General features: G+C 38.8%; 1 protein-coding gene across 4 annotated transcripts in view; it reads right to left on the minus strand.

Moving 5' to 3' along the window:
• Positions 1-330: 330 nt before the first annotated feature.
• The window catches only part of TUT4 (terminal uridylyl transferase 4), a 44,488-nt gene continuing 20,771 nt past the window's right edge, over positions 331-24,047 (minus strand). The window contains exons 9-30 of one of the 4 annotated variants that reach the window (XM_066192826.1): positions 23,410-23,536; positions 22,822-22,941; positions 22,221-22,442; positions 21,894-22,068; positions 19,796-20,538; positions 19,181-19,331; positions 18,531-18,617; positions 17,032-17,135; positions 16,612-16,669; positions 16,414-16,517; positions 15,933-16,022; positions 13,915-14,028; positions 12,727-12,804; positions 12,157-12,334; positions 11,750-11,797; positions 11,576-11,658; positions 10,077-10,192; positions 8,293-8,453; positions 7,230-7,327; positions 4,271-4,796; positions 1,906-2,079; positions 331-882 (exon numbers count right to left, since the gene is read on the minus strand). In XM_066192826.1, the coding sequence (XP_066048923.1) occupies positions 791-882; positions 1,906-2,079; positions 4,271-4,796; positions 7,230-7,327; positions 8,293-8,453; positions 10,077-10,192; positions 11,576-11,658; positions 11,750-11,797; positions 12,157-12,334; positions 12,727-12,804; positions 13,915-14,028; positions 15,933-16,022; positions 16,414-16,517; positions 16,612-16,669; positions 17,032-17,135; positions 18,531-18,617; positions 19,181-19,331; positions 19,796-20,538; positions 21,894-22,068; positions 22,221-22,442; positions 22,822-22,941; positions 23,410-23,536 (3,649 nt within the window). In that variant the 3' untranslated portion in view covers positions 331-790. The remainder of the gene's footprint in view (positions 883-1,905; positions 2,080-4,270; positions 4,797-7,229; positions 7,328-8,292; positions 8,454-10,076; positions 10,193-11,575; positions 11,659-11,749; positions 11,798-12,156; positions 12,335-12,726; positions 12,805-13,914; positions 14,029-15,932; positions 16,023-16,413; positions 16,518-16,611; positions 16,670-17,031; positions 17,136-18,530; positions 18,618-19,180; positions 19,332-19,795; positions 20,539-21,893; positions 22,069-22,220; positions 22,443-22,821; positions 22,942-23,409; positions 23,537-24,047) is intronic. The other 3 variants (XM_066192828.1, XM_066192827.1, XM_066192829.1) reach the window with 3 other exon arrangements.

The following is a 24,047-nucleotide window of genomic DNA, read 5'->3' on the forward strand; positions in this document are numbered from 1 at the left end:
CCTGGGAGTGCTGACAACACAAATAAGCGTGCCTAGTGAATTTATGGAAAGCCCTCTTTAAAACTGCTTCCCCGTACAGCCTAATTTTTCCAAGGTATTTGCGTATTATTTTGCAAAGCTGATAAACAAAAAGCAGGTGTGCTCTTCCTTCAAGATTAACACACACATTGGCTGTGAACATCACAGGCAAGAGCACCAGCATGGAGAAAAACAGGTCTAGTGCTTGTACCACTTGTTAAAACTGCTCATCTTCCCAAGATCTCCACATTACAGCCATTTTTATTATTCCCATTAAAGTGAGCATGCATACAAATAGGGAAGAGGAAAAAGCCTTATGTCCTTTTTTTGCAGTTTTATTTTTCTTTTTAAAAAGTTTTTTGGCACTACATAGTTCTGTAAAGAATAGAAGTGACAAATTTTTAAACACATGAAATCCCCTTCTAATTTTATTTTTTTTTTAGAACAATATATATAAAGTCTGAAGCAACCAAAGTATGAATACAGCTAATAGAAAATAAAGAACTTAATTTTAAAAATTCTCTCTCTTTACAGTTTATCAAGATAAAACAAAACACAATTCCCCTTAAAAATAGGGTAATAAAATAGATGAAATTTGTATCACTCAGTTTTGTGATACTAGTAAAAACTATAGTTCATATCTATGTACAAATGATACAGTTTAAAAACAGTCTTAAATAATCTTGTATCTAAACATGTTGCATTAAGATTTTAAATCAGAACCTGAATTTCTTCCTCCCCTCCCCCCACCCACCCACAATCCCATCCAATTTCACTTTTTCTGTTGAATGTAATTCAGATTCAAGTGTGGGTGTCCTTGAGACAGAAGCGAGAACCGCTGGTTACTCTGCATCAGTGGACCAGCTAAAAGAAAATGGATTACAATTACTTCAGCAAATCACGTATTTAACAGTGCTTGGCTATATTCAGTGTACTAATCTAACTTAGAAATAAAGCCATTTACTAGACTGACACAAATGCTCTCTGTACAACTAACCCATTTAATGGGACAATGCAGAATTACTTTAATTCTATCTCCAAAATTCCCTAACAATCACAAACACATTATTTTGTTGCTTTACTTCAGTTATTAAACAAAAGTAATTTCAGGATTTTAAGAAATTCAGTTTTTACTTGGAAACCCTGCTAGAGCCAATGGGTTAGACTTTGAAAAAGGATTTGGTGCCTGTATCTCTCATTTTACACCAGGTGGCCCCAGCAACATGGAAGCTGCACATCCTCCAAGTAAAATTTCAACATTGTTTCTCTGGTAGTGGGGTCTTTTTCCTACAGCCTTTCCCCATCCTGCCAGATACTGAACATCTTTACCTTTCATAAACATCGGAGTTGAAATCTAGTCAGTCCTTCCCAGTTCCCTGATGAACTGAGCCTGACCTAACTTTGCTGCTCAATGCTGCTCTGACTGTGGATGGGCTGGACTAAACTTCCAGAGGTCCCTTCCAACCTCAATTATTCTATGGTCTTGCAAGTTTTTATCTATGTAAGTCATTTCACAAAGCAAGGTACAAAAGCCAAATAAAGTGAATTACAACAAAAATTTCTTCATATTCTGAACATGCTCATGGGCCAATCAACCTCTATTGAAGCAGAAGCAGCTCTACAGTGAGCCAGCAGCAGCAAAGAAAAAGAGGCTGGAAGTGCAACAGGCTGCAAACTGGCTCAGAGTTCAGAATTTTATTTTAACCCTTCCCTCCCACAAAGGCTTTTATTTGTCCACAGAGGGAACTGAAGCACTGATTTGACTCTGGGATTCCTTATGGTTCCAGGGAGCCTAGGGAGTGACACGATTCCTTGGCTTTTAAAGCCTTTGAGACAGTACAGAGACATGGTGCATGAGCTGTTGATTCACATACTGGTTTCTAGTACCTTGAGGGTAGAAAGGTTTGTTCGGTGGGTAGCTGGCATTTCCCTGCTGCATGTAGTTCTGAGGCATATTGTAAGGCCACGCTCCTCGGAGGAGAGGAAAATGGGTAGGGGTCCCATGGTCCCAAGGGACAGAAGGAGGGTTCATTTTACCAAACTGTCCTTGGAAACCCTGATCTAGTTTTCAATTGAAAGGGAAAAGCACATTGCAAGTTGAAATAATTAAACAGTAAGTCACAAATACAATTTACATCTTAAATAACAGTTTGCAGGGGACTTAATGCGATTAGTCTGATGTGCTATTTTTTTTTTAATATATACATCAGTAAAAATTACCAGCTAAATGACTTCATTATTCTCTATAATAGAATTATTGGGAAGAGAGAGGAGAGGATGAATCAATATTAAAATCAAGAGCTACAATTTCACTATTTTTATGACTTTCTCATGATGAAAAATACAAGGTCTGAACAATGTTCTGAACTACTGTCTGATCCCACACAAATATCCACTATCACTGACAGAGCTGTGATATGAAAGCTATTACCCTACTGCAAGAAATAACTCTCAGATATACACTGGAATTCCACTAATACTTACATGCTTAAGAAACTTGCTATCTAGATCACTGGACTGACTTAAAAAGTTATTTTTAGAGAGAAAATATAAACTTTGGAAATAAGTATACAAATTGTAAAGCTACTCCATTTACAATTCTGATATCACTGCAACATTAAGGATGAGAAATCAAGCATCCAAGGAGGCAAGACCCACAACATGAGGCACAGCTCTGGAGTATGCATGAAAAAGAGTTGTCTGTCTTGATACTTCTAATGATCCTACTTCTGATCAGTTGTCTACTGAAAAGAAAATTAAAGTAGGTCCTTTCAAGTCAAGGTTATGTGAGCCAGGACAAAGCTTCCTCAAACTTACTGTTCTCAAATTGTCCTGAGGAGGTAAGAAACCAAGCTTCAAACAGACAGGAGTCAGTTCATCTCTAGTGTGCATTCACCTTAATGGCATCTAAGCCAAAAAGGAATTTGAATCAATTTTATTTCCAAGAGGAAAATTACTATGATTGGGAACTAGGAAAAGGAGTGTGATGAGGTTGGAAATTGATGGAAGATGAGGGATGGGAAAAAAATACTGTGACTGACAGCACATGGAGAAGGAATTAGACATTATGGAGCTTGTCTGAAAGAAGGCAGCTACCTTAGCGGACATGTGGATTGGAAGGAGCTGCTTGAGGGAAGAGGACAGATGAGAAGATCCGAAATGGAGAGATAGGGACAGAGCACACTGGAGACACAGAAGACACAGGGGTAGAAGTTCCTAAATATATTTAAAATATATTCCCCACAAAGCTTTAAATAGAAAATCATATATCTCCAGCACCATAATACATGTTTGAAGCCCACTGGTGACTTACTCATCATCCAAAGCTGTAGACTCAGCTGAAAATCTACTGTTACTGACAATCATGTTATTACTGCAGAGAAAGGCTGGGCAGGAGATTCAGCATTTCATCTCAGGATGAACAACTGCAACAGTACACTGTATTATGGATTTATTTTTTTAAACATAGGAGGACTTACACACCCAGAATAAATCAGAAGACCACCACCACGATTAATGATGTAAAGGTTAACAGTTAAAATTTAGAGGCTGCCAGTTATTTTGCAGAGAAAACTGAAATGGGCTTTAATCATTATATACTGCTTTTTCTCAGCCTCAATCGTACCAGTAGTACTAGGCTCTGCTATGAGGCAAGAGGCTGCTGCCCACTTGTCACAGGAAAATGTATTGTCAGGAATCAACATCGGGATTATGGAAGTTAAATGTAGCAGGGTAAGCCACAGGGACGAACAGAATGGATAAGATCATATTATGTTGTACTTAAGATGAGGAGATGAATACTCAGCTTGCACAACTGTAATTCTGCCAGTCTCGAAGTTCATGGATGCAACCTCAGCATTTGTCTAATAAACTATGTAACAATGTGTTGATCTTAGAGGTCTTTTCCAACCTTAATGTTTCCATGATTCTCTGATATAAGGAATCCATTATTTGTCAGCCCATTCCCAGAAATAAGAGTGATTCAAACAATGATGAGGAGGTTTCTCAGTTGAATGCAGGATTTCTCATTGTTGCACAGCCATTAATGGCAGCCAGGACTAAGGCCAAGAAGGTATGGTGTTCAATTCTAGTTTTTTTTTTTCCTATGAAAATGTTAAGACACGTAAAAGTCATGATTTGGTTTCTTAAGAATCATATTTTTATCAAACAAGCTGAAAGAGGTAGCTGTTCCTGTAACAGTTAACACTTGTACACAAAGTGCAAGAGGTTTGATACAACAGAGAAGAGTTACCTGAATTCCCCACAGTGCCATTGTTCACCAGTGAGTTTGGAGTCACAGGATTGTGCCAGTGTCCCTCATGAGAAGTGCTGGGGATTCCCATGGGCCTGGCAGCAGGCTGTGCAAAGATGATACTGGGATCATTCAAGCTTACACTGCTCTGGTTATTTGTGGTGCTGCTGCTGCCAGATCTCATAGAAAATGGAACATTTGTAGAATGAGGAGGGTTACCCGGTGCAGAGTGAATAACAGGCCCATGAATAGGCCAAGAAGTGTTGGGAAGCTGAATTTGGTGGTGATGGTGCATCTGAAGTAGTCCCAGGTTATGCAAGGTGGAATACTGACCTGGGGGAGATTGGGGAAAGTTAAACAAAGGCAGCTGGACCTGATGGGGTGGCTGTGCACCCTGCTGTGGCTGAGGAACGTGCTTAGACTGGGATATTGATTGTGGCTGAGTCTGGTTAATGGAGGCTGGCTGAGAGGAATTCTGTGGGAATTGTTGAGGTTGTGGAGAGTAAGATGACTGATGCGAATCAGACTGGAGAAAAAAAAAAAGTATGCATTTCTGATTAGTTCACTGGCTATTTAATGGTGTTTTCTTTAATAAGCCCCCACTGTATTAGACTATTTATAAAACAGCAAAGCACTCCCCAGCAACACCCTAAGCACTGCACCCCAGTTTCTGCTGGCTTCAGTAAGTGCAGCTCAACTGACACTGACTTTCACCAACAAGTAATTTGGTCTGTTAATGTGGCACATCCCACCATCAGAAACACCATTCTGAGTGAATATTAGCCCCAAGCTCTTCATTAGGCTCCTCACACACTTGTTTCTGATTTTTAATCATTGTCTTCCCTACCCTACTTTTGTACAGCCCAGTCTCTCATTAACTAATTGCCTTACTTCTAAATAGAATGGTTCTTATTACTGCACAGTTTTCTAAGTAATCCCAAAGTAAGCTCCTAATATTTCTTTCATTTTTAAATATGTTAAACAAGAAATGCAAATTCAAAAACCCAGTTTCAACCTTCATATCCTGGTGTTATGCCACGGCTAAAGGCACAGTAATAGCAATTATTACAGCCTTTGCAGAGTCTTGCAAAGCTTTCCCTTTTACCAGCAACAGAAACAGGTATGAAGCTATTTTACCTGTTTGGAATTGCAACTGAACAGAGAAGCACTTCAAGAACTGGAGTGGTTGGGGAAAGTTTTACTCAGTTTATGTGCCAACACTTAATGCCAGTATCTGGATTCCCCAGTCTGGTTTTAAGCACTGAGACAAGATGCTGATGGAATAAGTGCCTTCAGAGACATTCAAATGACACAGGAGGAAGACCTGAATGTCAGATCTCATTTTCCCCCTGAGACTGACTCTTTCTCTACAGACCACAGCAGCCAAGCTCCAAGTGCCTCAGCTGCTGTTGAACACATGGAGTTAAAGGTCTCTTCAGCTTGTCACTATCCCCGACTGCTCACCTGTCCATTTAAACCAGCAGTCCATTTAAACTTGTCTCCAATAACCAGAGGTGTCTGCAGGACCTGCCCATGCCAGAGCATCCCCTCCAGCAGCACACTGTGTCTGTGCCTGGGCAAAAGCTGGGATTGCTCCCTGCTGCTATTCCAACTGTGCCTGTGTGAGTGCCTCCTATACTTTTCTATGGAACCAGGAAGAGAAGGTAAAACCTGGGATTTGAAAGATGATCACTAGTTTAACACTTTAAATGTTATAAAAATAAAGCACATGCACTGACCACAAGCATCCCTACAAATATCAATCCACCACAAGCTTGCACTGAATGTGCCAGCAGCAGGAGAGGAGGCATATTACACACCAGCCTCTTGATCTGCTCCCCACTCTCTCCCTCTTACTCCACCAATATTTCCTCTTCCCATTCTTCTCAACCAATTCCTGGACAGAACATATTCACCAAGAAATCCTGGCCAAATGACAACCATGCAGCACACAGAGAGTCCATGACATCCAGGTGACACAAGAATGTGCACACGATGTGTCTGCCTCTGAGTGCACCCACGTGTTCAGTTCAGTTCCTAAGGCAGAAATATAAGGCTCCTAAAAAAAATTCCCCTGTGTCACGTTCAGCCCTTCACTTAGATTAGGGCTGTATCAGTCCCTCTTCAGCAGCACACTGTAAGTCATAAGGTCTCCATTACTGGAGCCAGCAATCCAATAAATGCTTGCTGATCAGTCAGGAGAGCAGCAAACTGAACAAAGAGCATCAGTGATCAGCAGCCCTGATTACTGTATTTGCTTACTTGCCAGCTTCATTAGCAGGCACACGCTTCTCAGACTAACAGCTTAAAATAAATTAATTTCTGCCGTACTGTCTGCTCCAAAAATATTAAATGCCAGCAGTTGTATTTGCTCAAATACCCTCTGCTACCCATCTCCACTCAGAAGCAGGTTAAACGTATTTTAAGCAGCTCTGCAGAGACTTGAAAAAATTCTAGATAAAAACCATCAAAAATTTCCCCATTGTTCTGCTTGTGCTCCTAGTCTGCTCTGGCAGACTTTTCAATGAAGTACAAATCAGCTGTGTTCTGTGTCTGTACATGTCAGCCCTTTAAGGCAGATCTCATAAAAACCAAAGAGTCATAGTTGTCACTAACCTAAGTCTCCAGCATGTTAACAATGAGCTATGCTTTGTCTCCCTTAGTAACTCCAGAACACTACCAGAATAATGAGAATTTGAAAGGCATCCTAGCTTAATCTGCCCTTTCAGAATCACAAGCTATCTCATACCAAATCTGACTATGAGGTTTCCATACTGAAAAACCATCAATGCTCCCCCAAGACACAGTACATCATAAATCGAAGTTCCACTAACTGGCAGAGTGAAATGTTGTCATTATCAGGTCCAGAATCTGTTGAGATAAACCATGCAAACCTGTTCCCTGCCTGGCTGGTTTGCTACAGCTTTGCTCCCTGCAGTCCCCTGCCCCCAGCACTTACACATTCTGATGACTGCCTGGTGCGCAGGGGTCGCTCCACCTGCTGCTGGCCCACAGCCACCAGCTGGGAATTCACCATGCTCCGCACCAGCTGCGTGCCTGAGCAAGGAACACAAGTGTTAATAAAACCCACAGGGTGATGGAATAATGAGCAGAACTGGGAGTCAGCAATACCTGAACTCTCATGTGACACACAATAGGTAAATCCCTTTCATCTCTCCTCTCCTTTAAGTGGAAACTTTTCCCTCTACTGGCAACAGACAACAGTAATAGGTATAGGAGCTAAGCACAAAGTCTATTTTTGAGTAAAACAAAGTCTAGTAGGAACAAGGCTCACCTGGCTATCAGGCAGGAGCTCTACTTTATATACGTTTCCATATTACTGCTGTGAGCAGCATCATTTTAAATAGCAATAGTGTGACAGCAGAAACTTCTAGGCAAGGAAAGTAAACTAAAAAAAAAAGACTAAAAGATAACAGAACACAGAAGCAAGGCTCCTCTGAAGTTCACTTATGAATGCTTCCTCTACTTTTTCAACTACCATAGGCACCCACAGGCCTAATTTGAATGAGTTTGCAATTAATCTTCTCTAAGTACTATCAGTAATTTGAAAGCTGGATTTAGCATAATTCATCTGTATGCTTTTTTTGAAGTGTTACTTAAAGAGCGCTGATTGTTGCTGAAAATACATTTACTTACCTCTCACAGATGATGGAGGGTTAGCTAACATTTGAGAAACATTTGGAAGAGGAAATGCATTCAATTATTATTATTATTACTATTATTACTTCTAAATGCACCAATTGTGAGTGGAAGACAAATAATGCAATACCCTGAAGTACACTGTATTTTACTGTTGACTACATTTTTACCACCCATGCAAAGACTGTACTTCAGGAGACATTACTCCCCTTGCAGAAAAGCAACACAGACTAAAAGCTGTATCTGCAGCTTTACATTACTTGTGAGATTATTTTTTGAAGATAATTACCACGTCTGTACAGAAACCTAGAGAAAAGGGATCTCAGAGCTTTCAAATTATCCTAACACATAAACTAACTTACCTGGCACACTATTATTTCTCTGACGGGTTTGTTTGAATTCAGGACAATCTCTCCTTACATGACCCACATCCCCACAGATGAAACACCTTTTCTCTCTTGTTTCTCTGTCATCTTCTTTCACCTCCTTTTCATCATCTTTCTCATTCTCCTTTTTCTTCAACCTGAACAACAATTTTCATTAGCAATATCAAAAACAGCCCACACATACAAACACATAATCTCTGTAGAGCTGTTGTGCTGTTGTGTTCAAAGGGAATGGTTACATAACCAACAGCTGTACCAGAATACAAATATCTCAGGAATCCCAAAAAACACTATCAGACTCTGGGCTGGCTAACAGCCTGTAAAAACTTAATGAAGTTAGAAGCTCCTCAGACTTGTCCAAAAGCTGTTTGACTGTATTAGGGCAGAACTATGCCTGAAGTTAAGCAGGCATAGCTGGGGAGCAGTGCTATGCAGCAATCCCACTGAGTCAGAATACACCCAAAATAAGTGAGCTGCACTTGTTCATACAATCTCCCCCTCACTGGACAGGGCACATTTCTGTCACTGTCTGAGCCCAGACAAAAAGTGCAACAAAGCACTGAGGCTCTTTCAAACACTCAGTTCTAACACAGCAGGAGAACTTGTGATCAGGAACCAAGACAAGAAGTAAAGGTCTTTTTCCCCAAGGGATCTGCAGGATTGTTAAATAATAATATTATTTTATGAGCTGTATATACAATCAGAGAGAAATTCAGTGTGGCTGTGCTGCAGTAGCAGTTTGTGTGAAGAGCAGATCACAACTTCTTTTCCTGAAGCAGATGTAGGGAAAGAGGTGATGCAATTCCATGTGCTAATACTTGTACAGAGAGCATCTGAAAGAAATGGTCCACCTGTGACCACAGGGTTCCAGTGCACTTTCATGTGTCTTGAACTCTGCTGACTGAACAAAAGGCTGTAAATAAAGATTTTGTAGCAGGAGGAGACCAAGAATCCTTTGAAGAATTATGGGGCAAACAACTGAACATCTGGAGCAGATGAAAGAGCCCAGATTAATTTGCATTCTAAGGACTTCTACAGGCTTTAGGAGAAGTCAGACAACCTAGGCTGAGTGGGTCATTAAATAGCCAAAGCTGTAAGAAGTTAGGAGTGCACATTTTCTGTCAATTCCTACTAAACTCTCTTTGGAAACAATGACCTGCACGTACCAGGGACTCCTTTTGCAGGAGTTCTGGACCCAAAATTCCTAAATGGAATTAATGTACAAGTGCAAGATCACCAAGTGACTGGCACTAATATGATGTTACAGAAATGCACCTTAACTATGTACATTTTAACTAATCCTAGAGTTTAATAAATGAACTTTTACCTGCCTTGCAGATATACGTTATCAGATCTACAGAACAATTCAAATTCAACACTGTCCTCTGAACATGATCACTACAGGAAACCCATTTTAACACATGATAAATTTTGCAGCCAGGTGGTATGTTCTCCATCTGAATGTTTACACTATAAAAAGGTAATTTAGTGACCTAAGTTTTAACTTAAGCTCAACTACATATTAACACACTATAGACTCTTGATTTTACTCTGTGTGCTTCCATAAATACTTCAGATTTAAAGAGGTGATCAGAAACTGTTCTAAGAAAAGAAAAAACAAGATGGGAAACTGAAGATCAGACATGAAGCTTTGATTTTCTCTGCAACTGAGCTATTTTTCATTTCCATTAACCTTCAAATATCCAAATCCCTCATGATTTAATCTCCAAGATTTCATGATAGCTCTGTGTATTACTTACCTCCTCCTCTTTGGACAGTCTTTCATGTAGTGACCAATTTTTCCACAGACACGACAACATCTGTCATTGGGTGCCAATTCCCCATCTGTCAGCACTTTTGAGTCAAAAAAGTATTCCTATCAAAACACATCAGACAGATAAAAAATATATAAACCATTCACTGACAATACTGAGGAATGAAAGTCAAATTGTCAGCTTTCATCTTTTATTGCTCCCTGAATGTTACTACTTCTGAGATTACACCTGGTCCTTTTCTTCCCCTAGGTAATGGCAGCTTTTTCAGAGATACGGAGCAGTTTGGGCTAAAAAGGGCTATTTGGTCTTAGGGATAGAGGCTGAATTTGCAGAACAGCTTATCCAGGCTCCAGCCTGCTGCCCACCTTTCGCCTCCCCAAAGGCTCTTCAGAGAGCATTTTTTTCACATGTGATCTCTTTTGGTATCTGAGCCACTGCCTGTGTGCTTTCCAAAGCAGCCAATGTCCCTTCCCAGATGACGTGATTACATCCCTTTAGACAGAACACAGCTCAGGTGGGAAACAGATGGGGCACCTGCAGACTGACCTGTACCCCTCCCCTCCCCTGGAATTTGCTCAGGACAGCTGCAGTTCTGATGTGTGTCAGCACAAAGGCCACAGTTTACAGCCTCTGAGCAACAGAAATACTGTGAAAGTACTGCCTTGCCTGAAAGACTAAAATAGAGGTACAAACTCAGAAGAAAAACACAGATAAAGCAAGCTAATGGAGAAGAGAAGATAGGGAAGGATAAAGGGAATTAAAAGCTTTCAAAAGATTTTAAAAATTCTTTAGAAACTCAAGTTCTGTTAAAAGCCACTGGGAGAACAGTCCTCTAAACTGTTTTAGAAAATGCCTTTCTATGTTGATCTTAAAAATATTACAGTATTTTATTTGTTCATATTAAAAAAAATAGTTGTCTCTTACACATCAATGACTGGACCCTGCAGCACAGAGCAGTACTTTCTCCAAAATGATATTGCATGAACACATTCCTAACCCTGACTCACTATGCAAAATTTAAAGGTCAACTGTTAAAAAAAAAAACAACCAATCATCATCCTTTTCCTTGCTCAAGCAGTAATCCTTACTATCTCCATCAAGTGGAAAAATAAATGGAACATCTCTTGGATCTGTTTTCTCTAACTACATGAAGAGCCAGTAAGGTTCCTAGAGCTGTTTCTGAGTTTTACAGCCAAATTTGCAGTTTTTGGCAATACTTAACATCATGCAGTGGGAGGTTTTATAAAAAACAAAACACAAATTAAACTTACTTTCCTCAAACCTGCCAGTAATACCCATCACCCATCCCACTGCTCCTCTGAATTTTATATTCCAGGAGCCCAATATAAAGCTATACATTTAATGCAGACAAAGTATAATTACACATATTGTGCATATCCAACTGATAAATATGTACAAGAGATTTGCATCAATTCAGTCGACAAAGAAAATCAAAAACGATACTAAAAACTCTGAGAACTTACAGCTTCTCTTCCAACAGCTGGGTAGAATGGGGTACCAAATAATTTTCTCCCATTGATAAATGCCTTCATTATGAAATTGGTCACTATTGAAGAAAGACAAAGTTATTGGAAAACAACAAAAAAAGCACAACTCAATTAATGAACATTAATCATTAGGAGACATTAACAGCTTACTTTTCCTAGAGACTCCAGCACCCAGATTATGATTCAAGTCAAAAGGATCTGCACAAAGGAGAAAAAAAAAAATCAGAGTTGGAAAAAATATGCTGCAACAGAATTTTTTATTTTAATGCAGAGAATTCCCTTTTACATGCTTTCACAGAGTAAATTATAGCAAAGCAATGTTGACAGTTCTAAAACTGTGACTAACCATAATACAGTAAGAAGAACAATTCACTGACATTTAGCAAAAGTTACAGTCTCATCAATTTTGTGAGCTGTAGGACTTGCAAACAATGTTTCTCTTTAAACCACTTGACTGCAGTTTCCTCACATAAAGATCCTGCGCAAAGAGAACAGCCTCTCAAGCAACAAAGTTTCTCACTCCTGGTGAATGGAAACTCAATTCAGCAGAGGAGTACCTTCGATTGCAATGCACTTGGACGTCCACTGCTTCTCGAACGTGGTTAACAGCTTCTTCTGCCGGATGCTGATCACGTATTCCTTGAAGTCAAATTCCTCAGTGTAGAATCGCAGCAGCCCCAGCCAGAGCTCTCCAAGGGATTCAGTGTTCTTTCCAAGAGAAGGCAGACGCTTCTTCTGCATGCAGTTGAAGACAATTTATTCAGCTACAGTTACTGCAGTACTGCTTCTCCTGAAATACCTCTCTAATTGCAAGTTTGTCTGCTGTGAATAGTTTCTTTTGGGTAAAGTAAGGTTAAGTCACTACAGTTAAGACTAAACCTCGATTATTTTTAAGAATAAAAAGTATTTTTCCTGATTTATGTTATTTAGAAATGACTTAAACCAAGCATAAGCAGAAACTCATTTTAGCCAAAAAGGACTCATTTGGGAAGTAGCAACACTACGGATATGTTCGTTTAATCAATTAATAAAATTAATCTTTTATATATTACACTATTAAAAATTTATTACTTTTCCTGAAAAGCAAGGTTTAAATTTTAGTTACTCTTCTGGAATTAGAATATTACCAATTCTTCCATGTCATCAAAGAAAAACGCATTCCAGCCATCCACCATTCTTTGTGGAATCTGTTTGCCATCAAATATCTGCCGGAACAGAGAGTGACAGTTACCACTCGATTTCAAAGTCCCTGTAAAATGCTTGCAGCTCTTTTGGTAAAAAAAAGAATATAAAAATATAAATACTTAAATTTTAACAATTGCTTCTTATACAGACAGAATTTCCCATTGGTAAAAAGTCTGAAAGTCTTTTTGCATTGTTGCTGCGGCTCTCAAGTTATTTGGATATTTAATTTTACTTGTCCTTTGCAACGAAGAAAGCACGACTGAATTACCTTGTCAAGATTCCAACATCTCTCTTGCCCACAGATTCTCTAAGGAGACTTTATATGATTTCTATTACATTTTGACTTTAGCACAGCCAAGGGGAAATTCCACTGTTATTTAAATGCACTCTCGGGGTAGCAGTAAAATAAAAACCCCCGACCACTACTAAAGTATCAGCAAGAAAGTCTATGAGTCTCAACTGCAATGCTTAAGCCAATTTTCCTCTTGCACAAAGAAACCAAAAGAGGCAGAAAGGGATAATTTTCAGACGTGCTTGGGAGTTCCAGAGTGTATCCAGGAAGAGGTAATAGCTGAATAATTATATTTTCCCCACCCATACAATGGGGGTGCAGAACTTTTATTTTCTAAATAAAGTTTCCTGGCACATGTGAAATATTTCTTTAAAGTTGTACCAAAGCATCAATTATCTTATTTTCCCCTCATCAAATAATAAAATAAACTTTTTCTCTTACAGATAAAGTGTTGAGCAATAAATAACGTTTCTGACAATAACTGGTTGAAGAGCTGGACTCACATTTCAAGAGCATCTGGTGCAGTCTCATAATTACAATTCCCTTCTCTCCATACCACCTGCCAATTTTTTTCTATCCTGTTCAGCATATAAACATCATCGTAAGACCAAAATCCCAAAGTAAATGTAATAGCAGAACTTAGGCACAACAGACTCCCAATTTTGATCTAATTTCCTTGCTAAGTTTTACCTACTAAAACCAACAGGGAGTTAAGAACCTGCTGATTAGAAGGGCCCCATATTTCATTTATTCCCCCTGATCCTAAAATCCCAGACTTCTCATATTTGGCTTAAAGAAACAGTCCATCTATTTTCATAGCCTCATTTTCTGAACCTACCTCCTGAAGAACTGGAATAACCGGTGGATTTCTCTGCTGCAGAAAGTACAAAACCATAAGAATATAGGCATACGAAGACAGACTACCACGGGATGCATCACCAATATCGCAGCGCTGAAAAAATACATTTTAAACAAAATGCTGAATTTACATTTCACTGTTCAAGACTAAGAACTATGTCAGAGAGCAAACAGAAACCCCTAAAGTAACAGCAAATACATTCACCTCATAATTAAAAATTGTTTTATGAAGCCTGAAAAATAAATGCACCCAAGAGTCAACTGCCATCTGGCAAATCCACAGCATAATTTGTCTAACATAAAAACAGAAAAGCTTTTCATAGCCAAAATACTTAAAAAAAAATTTATAATGTGACAAACTGAAAAAAAAAAACCAAACTCAAATCAAAACCCCCAAAACATAAATCCCAGGTTTCAATACCATAAAATTTAATTTTCCTTAACTCATGCTGCAAGAGCTGTTTCTATGGTTCCTTATTGTTTTGGTTCCCCCTCCCCTTTTAAAAAAAACAATTCACTAACAACAAGTATTTCCATGCTGTATTGGCAGTACAGGCCATACGTGGCATTTTGCTAGCAAACATACACATACCTAATTAAACCACGGTGCAGCCTGCACAACACAGTGCAAAACAAACATCCCTGACCAAGTCAGGGAGCTGGAACCAGATGGGCTCAAGGTCCCTTCCACCCCAAGGCTTTCTGTGACTGATCAGTGAAGTACCTTACTATGCTTGAGTATCTCATTACAGTATAACCTTTCCACAGCACCTGCTTCTAAGCTATCCTGTGTTTCAAGCCTGTGTCATATCAAACAATGCATTTTTAACCTCCTAGGGCTGGAAAAAACAGGGATTTGCAAATTACTTTCACATTAGCAGCAGCAGTGACAGCTGTTCCTGAGTTTTCTGCCAGTGCAAACAGAGGAGGAAGCATTCTGCTTAAAAACAGATTATTTGTATAGCTATGTAGTCACTTCCTTACATGTACATTCAGGACTGTATATCCCACAACCTGTAAATTTCATCTTTGCAGTAATATTTTTAGAACGTGCACAATAGCATGCAATGCTGCCAAAAATGTAAGATTCATTATTATCAATTCAAGGCATTTTTAATCTAGGCACAGAAGAGACGTGGCAATATTGTGGACTACTGTGACCACATCAAGAAAAAAAATCATTGCTGGTCTCAGTGACAATATAATGAACATATCCATTCCATTCTGGCACAAAGTTATTTTATTCATCTTGATGTATTTTATTACAGGAACATCTGGTAGCATGATGCACCATCTCTATAAGCCACTTTTTATTTGCCCCAGTTCCACTAAGCTTTCTTTGGATGTGCTGTATTTAATACTGCAGCTTGAAAAAAAAAGCAATGCCACGTTTCAATTATCAAAGGCTGTATAGTGTAACACTTTGATAGAATATCATAACAAAAGATGCAAGAGATCTGACATTTCCAAACTCTTAAAGTCAAGTGTACACCCTAGGCACCTCACATAGAGGCTCAGGCATTCACTCATCACCATACCTACCTAATCCTGACTTTTATACTAAGTCAAACAAGGCAGTTGTGCCAGAAGAAAGCAGCAATAATCTCTGGGCTGGTCCCAGATATGAAAACTTGGGAAGCCCATGCACATCCACATGCCCCTACATCTTACAGTCACCAATTTCTCCAGTTTTGTCTGGGGCTTGGGAGAGGTATTTTGTTTGTTGTAATTGCAACTAGTTTGAAATTGAAGAAAAAAAGGAAAGTTTTCCTTTCATCAGCTTCCTCTTACACAGAAATCTTTCAACAGATAGCAGAAGGTACCAGGATTTGATTTTGACACACACAGTCAGATGGAGCACAGTAAGCTTAGGAAAGTGTACTTCCTATCAACAGCATTCTTCTGTCTCCTCTCCAGTTGGTATTGGAAAAAGGCAAACTCAGTGGCTGCGGCAGCAAGCACTGTATTGCACAAATAAGTACCTTATTTTTGTATTACCTTTGCAAAAACTTTCATTGTGTAGCCCAGATATTGCACCCTAGGATCAATAGCTGCGTAGGTAGCCAGCATCCTGGTGTTATGCTGTGCCTGGAAAAAGGGGAAAAGAAAATTAAACTGGTGTCAGGGTGAGCCAATTATGTAAGAAATTGTGCAATTTCACAGTGTCAAGTGAAAGCTGGAATGAGCTGTGCTATTCATCATGGTACACAGGCCATGGTGGATGTGTGGCTTTTCAGAAGTATCCCCAGAACAAGACATTTTGTGCTGTAACCTGCTCTGCCATCAGTTCACACACAGCTACCCAGGTCAGGTTGAGGGTGTGGGCCGCTGAATTTAAATAATGTAAAAGAAAAAACACAAACACACAAAAGCATTTTCAATCTGGTTTCAAAATTATTCCCTCAAACGGTCATTTGGGTAAGATAGAAAGAATTAAAAATCTTTCTTTGAACACAAAAGGACACAAGCAGATGCTCACCAGTGTATTGTACAAACTGATATCTCCTTCCAAGCCACTCCGCCTGTGCTCAAACTTCACTATAGGCACTTTGGCTGTTGTTATAGGCAAGATGTTCCTCAAACCTGGGGAAGCAACACTTTAGTACATAAAACATTTCCATTAACAACATTTACAGAAAATATAACTGCAAAACTAGTAATACTTTAAAGCACCTACCTGGATGCTTCTTAAGAACTTTTGCCAAACCTTCTATTATTTCTTTACAGTTTAATTTCTAGGAAAAACAAAGATCACATCTTCAGACATTAAAACATGGATCCTGTTGCAATAAGCACATTTGCTATCACATATTTCATAGATGAAAAGTCTATGTACAAAAAGAAGCAAGCATCAAGCTAGCACATGAATTTACAAGACCTCATATGCTCTGTGCGGACATCCATAGTACACTGGGTGACTATAAGGCATTAAAAGTAAAACAGGCAGGACCTTGCTTCAGTTGTGCAGCGTGCAACAAGCCAATGTGCAGCTACCAAATCCTCCCTTTCCTGCGTACGCAAACTTTAACTGAATTGAAAAACTTTAAAGAATCCTTGAATTTAAAATAGCAGATTTTATCCATTTCAAAACTCTTACCTCTGCATTTTCATGACCTTCCAATGTCATGCAGATATCTAGATCGCTGTCCCGAAAACCAAATCCATTCTTTGAGGAGCCAAATAAGCAAAGCCTGGCTTTGTCTGATCAAAAGAATAGACAAGAAAAAGGTAAATTCTTTTACAGTTGAATGGTTAAGTGCTTAGCATTAAATATTGCTTAACTGCAATATGCAGGTGCCCATAAAAATGAGCTTCAAGAGGGAGCTTACACTGTCTCTTCAAAGACCTCAGCTTTGATAAAGGAGGAAGCACAACACTTCAGAAATTATTTACAGAACGTAAGGCAGGATAAAGACTTACTTTATGTATTTTTTTATGACTGAAGTACATTACAGTTACTATAATCATTAAATGGCATCTCTAAATGTGGTGCAATGTTTTGTGGTACGCAACTGCGCTTTCCTGCTTTTAATAAATCAAAATAATGTGCAAACCCAGTCACCAGTACAGCTTTACTCCACAGATAAGACTGAGCTACTCCTAGGGTAGCCAAAGTAATATTTGTGGTTCCATTCTAAGTTTATCTAGGTTGCATATTTTTCCTATGACTAGGTAAATTTGGTCAATAAGTTTTTGTAATCATAACATACTCTTCAAGAAGACACAAGTAGTAAGATTACAATACTTCATGGAACATTCTTTCCCAATTGCTTTGTTTACATTTTTGTTTGAAACACAATATTACTAAGTATTTTCATTCTTGGATGGCAAAATCATGTTGTTCAAACAAATTCTTTCCTAACTGTAAAGAATACATTGATCTGTTCAACTGAAATTAATGCTAAGAAAATAGATCAAACACCTATTCACAGCCTTTTTTTCCCCTTAACTTTAATAGAATTAGAAACTTGAAGTGTTTGAAGGCTTTGTAACAGATCTCAATCCTCAGCTGCTGCCAGTAAGTGAAGGCCCAGCCAGTGGATGAATTCCCAGTTCCTTGATGACAGGTCAGCCATGGCAGAATGGCCTTCCACGGACTGGAATTCAGGGAACCTGTGTTTGGTACCTGGCTCTAGCACTGTTTTACACCTCCTACAAGAAAATCACTTGGCATCTCTGTGCCTTGACTTCCATCACTGTAGTAAGACACTTTTGCTTGTTTTATATAAGGGATGTGAAGATAAACTCATTAAGATTTCTAAGATACTCAAGGACTGGTGACTAGGCAACAAAAATCCTTGGCCCATGACCAAAGCTAACACTAAACCCAACCAAACTTTCTCCTTGGCCTGACTGGAGCAGCGCTGTTCTTGCATTACTACTCTGGCAGCTCCTCCTCCACTCTAGGGATGTTTCCATGGAATAGCATAAAAGGATATTCAATGTTGAAGTCTGCAAGATAGCTTTACAAATGGAAGGAAAAGAGATGTCCCTGCTTCAAGCAAGGAAAATAAAATGAGACAAACCACATCTTTATGTTCTGGACAACATAACAGGAAAAAGCATTCCCAAGAATCACTACCTAAGGTTACATACCATTATACTCTTTTCGAATAAATCTCTCCAAACTTGCCAGTATTTGTTCTCTGTTTTGCTGCTCAGATAAAGGAGGGGATAATTCATCTAAGTGAAAACAAATTAAAACACAGTCAGACATGACATTCAGCACCTCAAGAATGTTTTTCAGCTAATTAAAAGATTGGATGGGGGTGTTTTTGTTATGTTTGCTTTGTTTAAATCTGTGGTTTTCTTTTTATATCGTTAGAGACTTCAGGATTTTATTTCAAGACACCAAATTTTTCAACCACAAAGTGCCTTGGTGGGCATGTGGCATCCAGCCAAGGTTAACCCACCACAGCACCCCCAAAAGACGCCACAGAATTTCATAAACAGAAAAATGAGTTTTGTCCAGAGCCTGATTCTTGGTAGCTATTTACCAGCAGTTTTTTACAAACCCAGTGAAAAATTCCATAAAATATCAGTTTCTCAAATCCATTATAAGGTATCACAGCCATGGATTATCTGAAAATTAAAATAATGATCCATTTGTAGTCTAGGGCACCTGAAAGAGCTTCTTCCTACTGAATTGTGAATAACTGGAAATAAGTAATTTAACCCTAGAGTTTTAAGTCTTCCACGTTACAGATCACAGTATATGGTGGAGTACAAACACTTTTTGAACTTACCAAAACATCTTTTACACACTATATCAAGTATGTCCCGAAATCTGTCTGTCATTGGTGGTAGTGGTTTTAGATCAATTTTCTTGAAATCCTCTGGGCAATCATTTTTGGAATGTCCATCCCGTTTGCAGATGCTGCATACTATAGTCGGTGGCTTTTTTGGGGGGAAAAAAAAAGGAAAATTCTATTTGTGCACTTAAGACAGTTCAGCAGACCTAACATTTCCAAACAACCAAGAATATTTAACACATGAACAACAACAGAGCCTCTACAAAGAGCAGAACACCTGTCAGCAAGCTGCATTTAGTTCTCACAGTGCCTAAAAGCACCTGGAAATTCTACAAGAAAGAAGGAGAGGAAACGCAGAACTAACCAGAAAGAAACCCAGATTTTTTTTTGCGTGGAAATCAAAAAGCTTAAAATGAGGGAAACAGACCATTTAATCCAAAATGTCACACAGGGTGGTGTGTTTCCAGTCGTGAATAACAGGTACTCCACAAAGGCCAGAGCTCCCACCCATAACCCAGACTGAAACAATCACTGTGGGAATCCCACCATCCAAGCACCCTTAATGACTTAAAAGTAATGGCCCGGTGATACAGGACCAGCCCTGCTTACCTTTCCTGAAGTAAAAATAAACTTATCAAACACATAATGCATTTCTTCTGTTGAGAGTCTGCCTTCCTCTTTGAGATCCTGGGTGTCCAGCCCTGCTTTGCAGCTGGCCGAGGTAGCTGGGGTGCCAGTGCACTTGGCCTGCGGAGACGACTCCGCCACCAAACTGTCCCTGCTTTCAGCGTCAGAAAACTCATTACTGGAATTGGTGTCATCAGGCTGATGTGCACTGCAGTTACAGTGGTGGCTGAGCTCACCCTCAGTTAGACACATTGAGATTTCTAAATCATCCCTCTCTTTAGGTGATTTTTCCTTTAATTCACAGCATTCATTGGAAATAAGGGATAAAGCTTCTTCTTTGTCTTCATCATAGCTAGAGTCCAATGTTGAAAGTAGCAAAGAGTCCATGTTTTGGGAAGTACATCTTTTGGCTACAGCTTCTACCACTTTATTACATTCAACTTCATTCTCTGGGATGTTACAGCCACTTCCTATAACTTCTTTATCTACAACACTTTCCTCTTGTGGAAGGCAGCAGTTTGCTACAGGCTCTTCAGATCTTGTGGATTTCTTATTATTCATTTTCCCTTTTTCTCTTTTCTTGGTATCTGGCTTGGATTTAATCCCATCTTTACTTTGTGGACATGCAAAATATTTATATGCTGTCCTAAATCGCTCCAGGATGTACTCAAATACCATCTGGCTATTCAGACTTCGTGCAACGTTCCTCTTTAGTGCAAAAGGATCTGGGAAGAAAAAGAACAATTTAATTAGTAATCTTAAACTTCCACATCTCACAAAGCAGCTGAAATCCCTAAGTTATTACAGGGCAGTTAAGGAGATTCTTATATTATAATCCAGAACTGTATCTGGATACACTTAGAGAATGAAAGACCCACAAGTTTTTTCAGAATTCTTCCATATAAAACATACCCACGTGCAGCCATGAATGGCTATTCTAAATTCTAAATAGTGTTACTCAAAAAGAAAACCATGGGTATATTGCACCATTCATTATATTACGGCTAATTTCTCAACTACAAATTATAATAAACATACAGAGGTAAAATAAATAGAGGCCAGCCAGAGGCTTTTTTCCTCCACTGAAGAAGGATTTTCAATTCCCTTAAGAAATTACTTTGTCTAAGAGTAACAGTAACAGTAAGGATGTAAGGATTGTATGAACCAATCTCACCAGGATTCATTCTTAGTCCTTCCTAATGATTTCTAGATCAAACATGTTTTCCAAGCAAAAAGAGCTCCTGCATAGTTGCTCTAAGTTTGCCTGGAAGATAATACCAAACTGAAATTCTGTTACTTCATAACATCAGCAACAAACTTAACATGGGAAAAAAAAAGTCAAAAATGAGAAGTAAAAAAACATAAAGCCAACAACAACACAAATAACCCAACAACAGCAGGTGTCAGAACCAGAATGCAATCTGGTTTTTTGCAATTATTTCTCATTTCTTCCTCAGTGATTTGTCCTGTCCCCTTACATCCCACATGTTGAATAAACAACTCCCTACTTTTTCTAAGCTCCAGCTAAAAGTGATTGAAGAAAAGAACTGGGAGAGGAAATTAAAGTCACAGGAGTGATCTCAACATCCACTACTCAACCTGTGCCTCGAGAATTCATTGCTTGTTTTTCTGTTCTACTTTTCCTTCTCACTCCTTGTACCTCATTGACTCATCCTTCAATGTACCTCTGTACCTCATTCTCTGTCTGTATGATTCTCTTTGTCCTCTCCATCGCCTCAAGTGTGACAGATTGCCACTTCAGCAACATCTCTAGAAAGTGTTCAAAAGTCATTATTCATGCTTTTATAAAAGTATTGCCTTACATGGTTTCTTAGCCTTCCTCAAATACCCAATTTCTCTGTCCTTAAGGCCAATTCAGAATGCCATGCATTGCTCTGTAACTCAGTGACTTTCCCTGCTTTTTAGACAGAGAAAACTTGTCTTTAAAGAGACTGAACTGCTGACAAAATACATCTACTTTAAAAAACTTATTGTCCAGATTCTTGTAAAAGATTTGCAAGTTAAGCAAATAAAGATGCTAATGCAGGATGACTAGAGAAGTGGGAAGGGATCAGCCTACCTTCAATGGCTATTCGCCTCTTAGGCCAGTTTTTATTCTCTCTGGTTAAGAGCTCTTGTACCCGTATGCTGATGACATATTCCTCCAAAGCAAATTCCAGTGTGTAAAACTTCAAAAGTTCCAACCACAGTTGCCCCAGTGAAACTTGGTGAGGGGTTTTGAATGCTAAGAGAGACTGAAAAACATGGACACAAGTGCTCAACTGCAATAAGAAATTAATATTCCACCTTTTTTTGGCCTGATTCCATCCAACATCAATGTTTAAAAATAAAAAAATAGGGATGAGAGATAGCAAATGTCTTTCAATTAAATAAAGTCAGGACTTACAATCCCATGTTTCTCTTTTGCATTGCTTTGGTTGTCCACTTCTGAGCTTGTTGCCTTCTTGCCACCACCTTTCTGTTGTTCAACTTTAGCTTTGCTTTCTGCTCCAACAGAGTTTTTTGCTGCACCATTTGCGGGTGGTTTGTACTCCCACCTTACAAATTCTTCATCTTCCACCCCTTTCAGCTGGTGGTCATCTGGCCTCTTCGAATCAAAGCCTTCAATCTAACAACAATTAAAGTGGCTCTGAAACAAGACTGTATATAATACATACAACCAACAGTTTTCAGCAAATGTCACACTGACTACTGTGGTATTCATATCCCTCAAGATTAACAGCTATCAGAGACAGAATTTCAGAGAAATAAAGAAGAAAATTATTGCCTTTTCTCCAAAACACAGATGATACAACTATACAGCCTGCTACCAATGCCTTTTAAAGAAGTCTTCAGAATCATCAAACATCATCTGTGTGAGCATTAAGTACCAAGGCATTTTATTTATCAATTCCTTTGGCAATCAAATTCTGCATTTTAGTGAGGTTTCAGAACACAGAAATAATGCCAACAATTTAATAAAGTTACTGTATTACCGAATAACTTACCCAATTGCCCAAATAGGACGGTAAAATACGCGGTTTTCTTTGTTGAAGAAAAAATATCACCATTAAGGCAAAGGAATATGAAGGAATCCCACCTTCAGCCTGACAGTCAATGTGACAGAGCTGTAAGAGAAGAAATAATTACTTTTCTGATGTAACACCAGAATTTCAGTTTACAATCTATTATAAAAGGACAAATACTAAAGAAATGTGAGAAACATACTAGAGTAATATACAAAATGTTGTATCTCAGAAACTGGGGAGGTCATGCCATGCCACGTACAGACAAAATACAAACTGTAGCAACACAGTACCTTAAGGAATACTATCTTATTATTCTTCTTCTTATTATTATCTTAATATATTATTCTTTTCAGTTTCACCACATTCTGTGATTGTGGAACATATTTATGGCCTCGTCTAGAATTTCAGTCAACTCTGAAATGTGTTATTGTACAGTGGGACCTCATATATGGAGGTGGGGTGAAGCAGTGGCACAAAGTCCTTTCTGCAGACATATTCATGGTACATTATACACTACATCGTACACAGTGCTTAACAAGAAGTCTTGAGGATAATTAAGTAACTTACTCTAGCCCAGTAGCGGAAAGCCAAAACCAAGGGGATCAGGACAGGCTCCAGTTTACCAAGTGCAGCCAGCAGGTCAGTTGTAAGGCAAGCCACGTCATTCCTAGCACTTACTTTACACGTCAAGCCACTGCAATCACAAATGCAGAACAGATAAAGGGTTATCACTTTGTGATAGAGATGATGCTTGGGGCAGAGAGGAGGTGAGGCATCACACCCGCTGTGATAAAAACATCCACCAGTATCTCCCTATGCAAGAACCTGAATTTTTTTAACAAAAAGCTACAGAATCTGATTACATTTTCTTTACTATTAACTTATCGACTGCATCTGGAAGTTATGGAAGTTCATTGCAGCCAAAAACACAAAACAGCATGAAGAGTTTGCTCTAAGTTCTGCCATTACTTAATTATGTTATCTTGCACAATTGAATTGCCAAATATATCATCTGCATTCCAAACACTTAAACTAATTAATTCATTAATTAATACTCCAGACCTGCTGTATTAAGAGTTGGTAAACCCACAAAATAGCTTCTCTAAAAACTTTTCTTTAGCTTCTCAGAACGATTATTTCTATTCTGTTACAAACACAGGAAAAGACAAGCCCACTCTTGTTGCATTTACATCCCCAGAGTTTCA

This window comes from Chamaea fasciata, unplaced genomic scaffold, assembly GCF_029207755.1.
Source record: "Chamaea fasciata isolate MVZ Bird 193981 ecotype frontalis unplaced genomic scaffold, bChaFas1.0.hap1 SCAF_10, whole genome shotgun sequence".
NCBI classification, from domain to species: domain Eukaryota; kingdom Metazoa; phylum Chordata; class Aves; order Passeriformes; family Sylviidae; genus Chamaea; species Chamaea fasciata.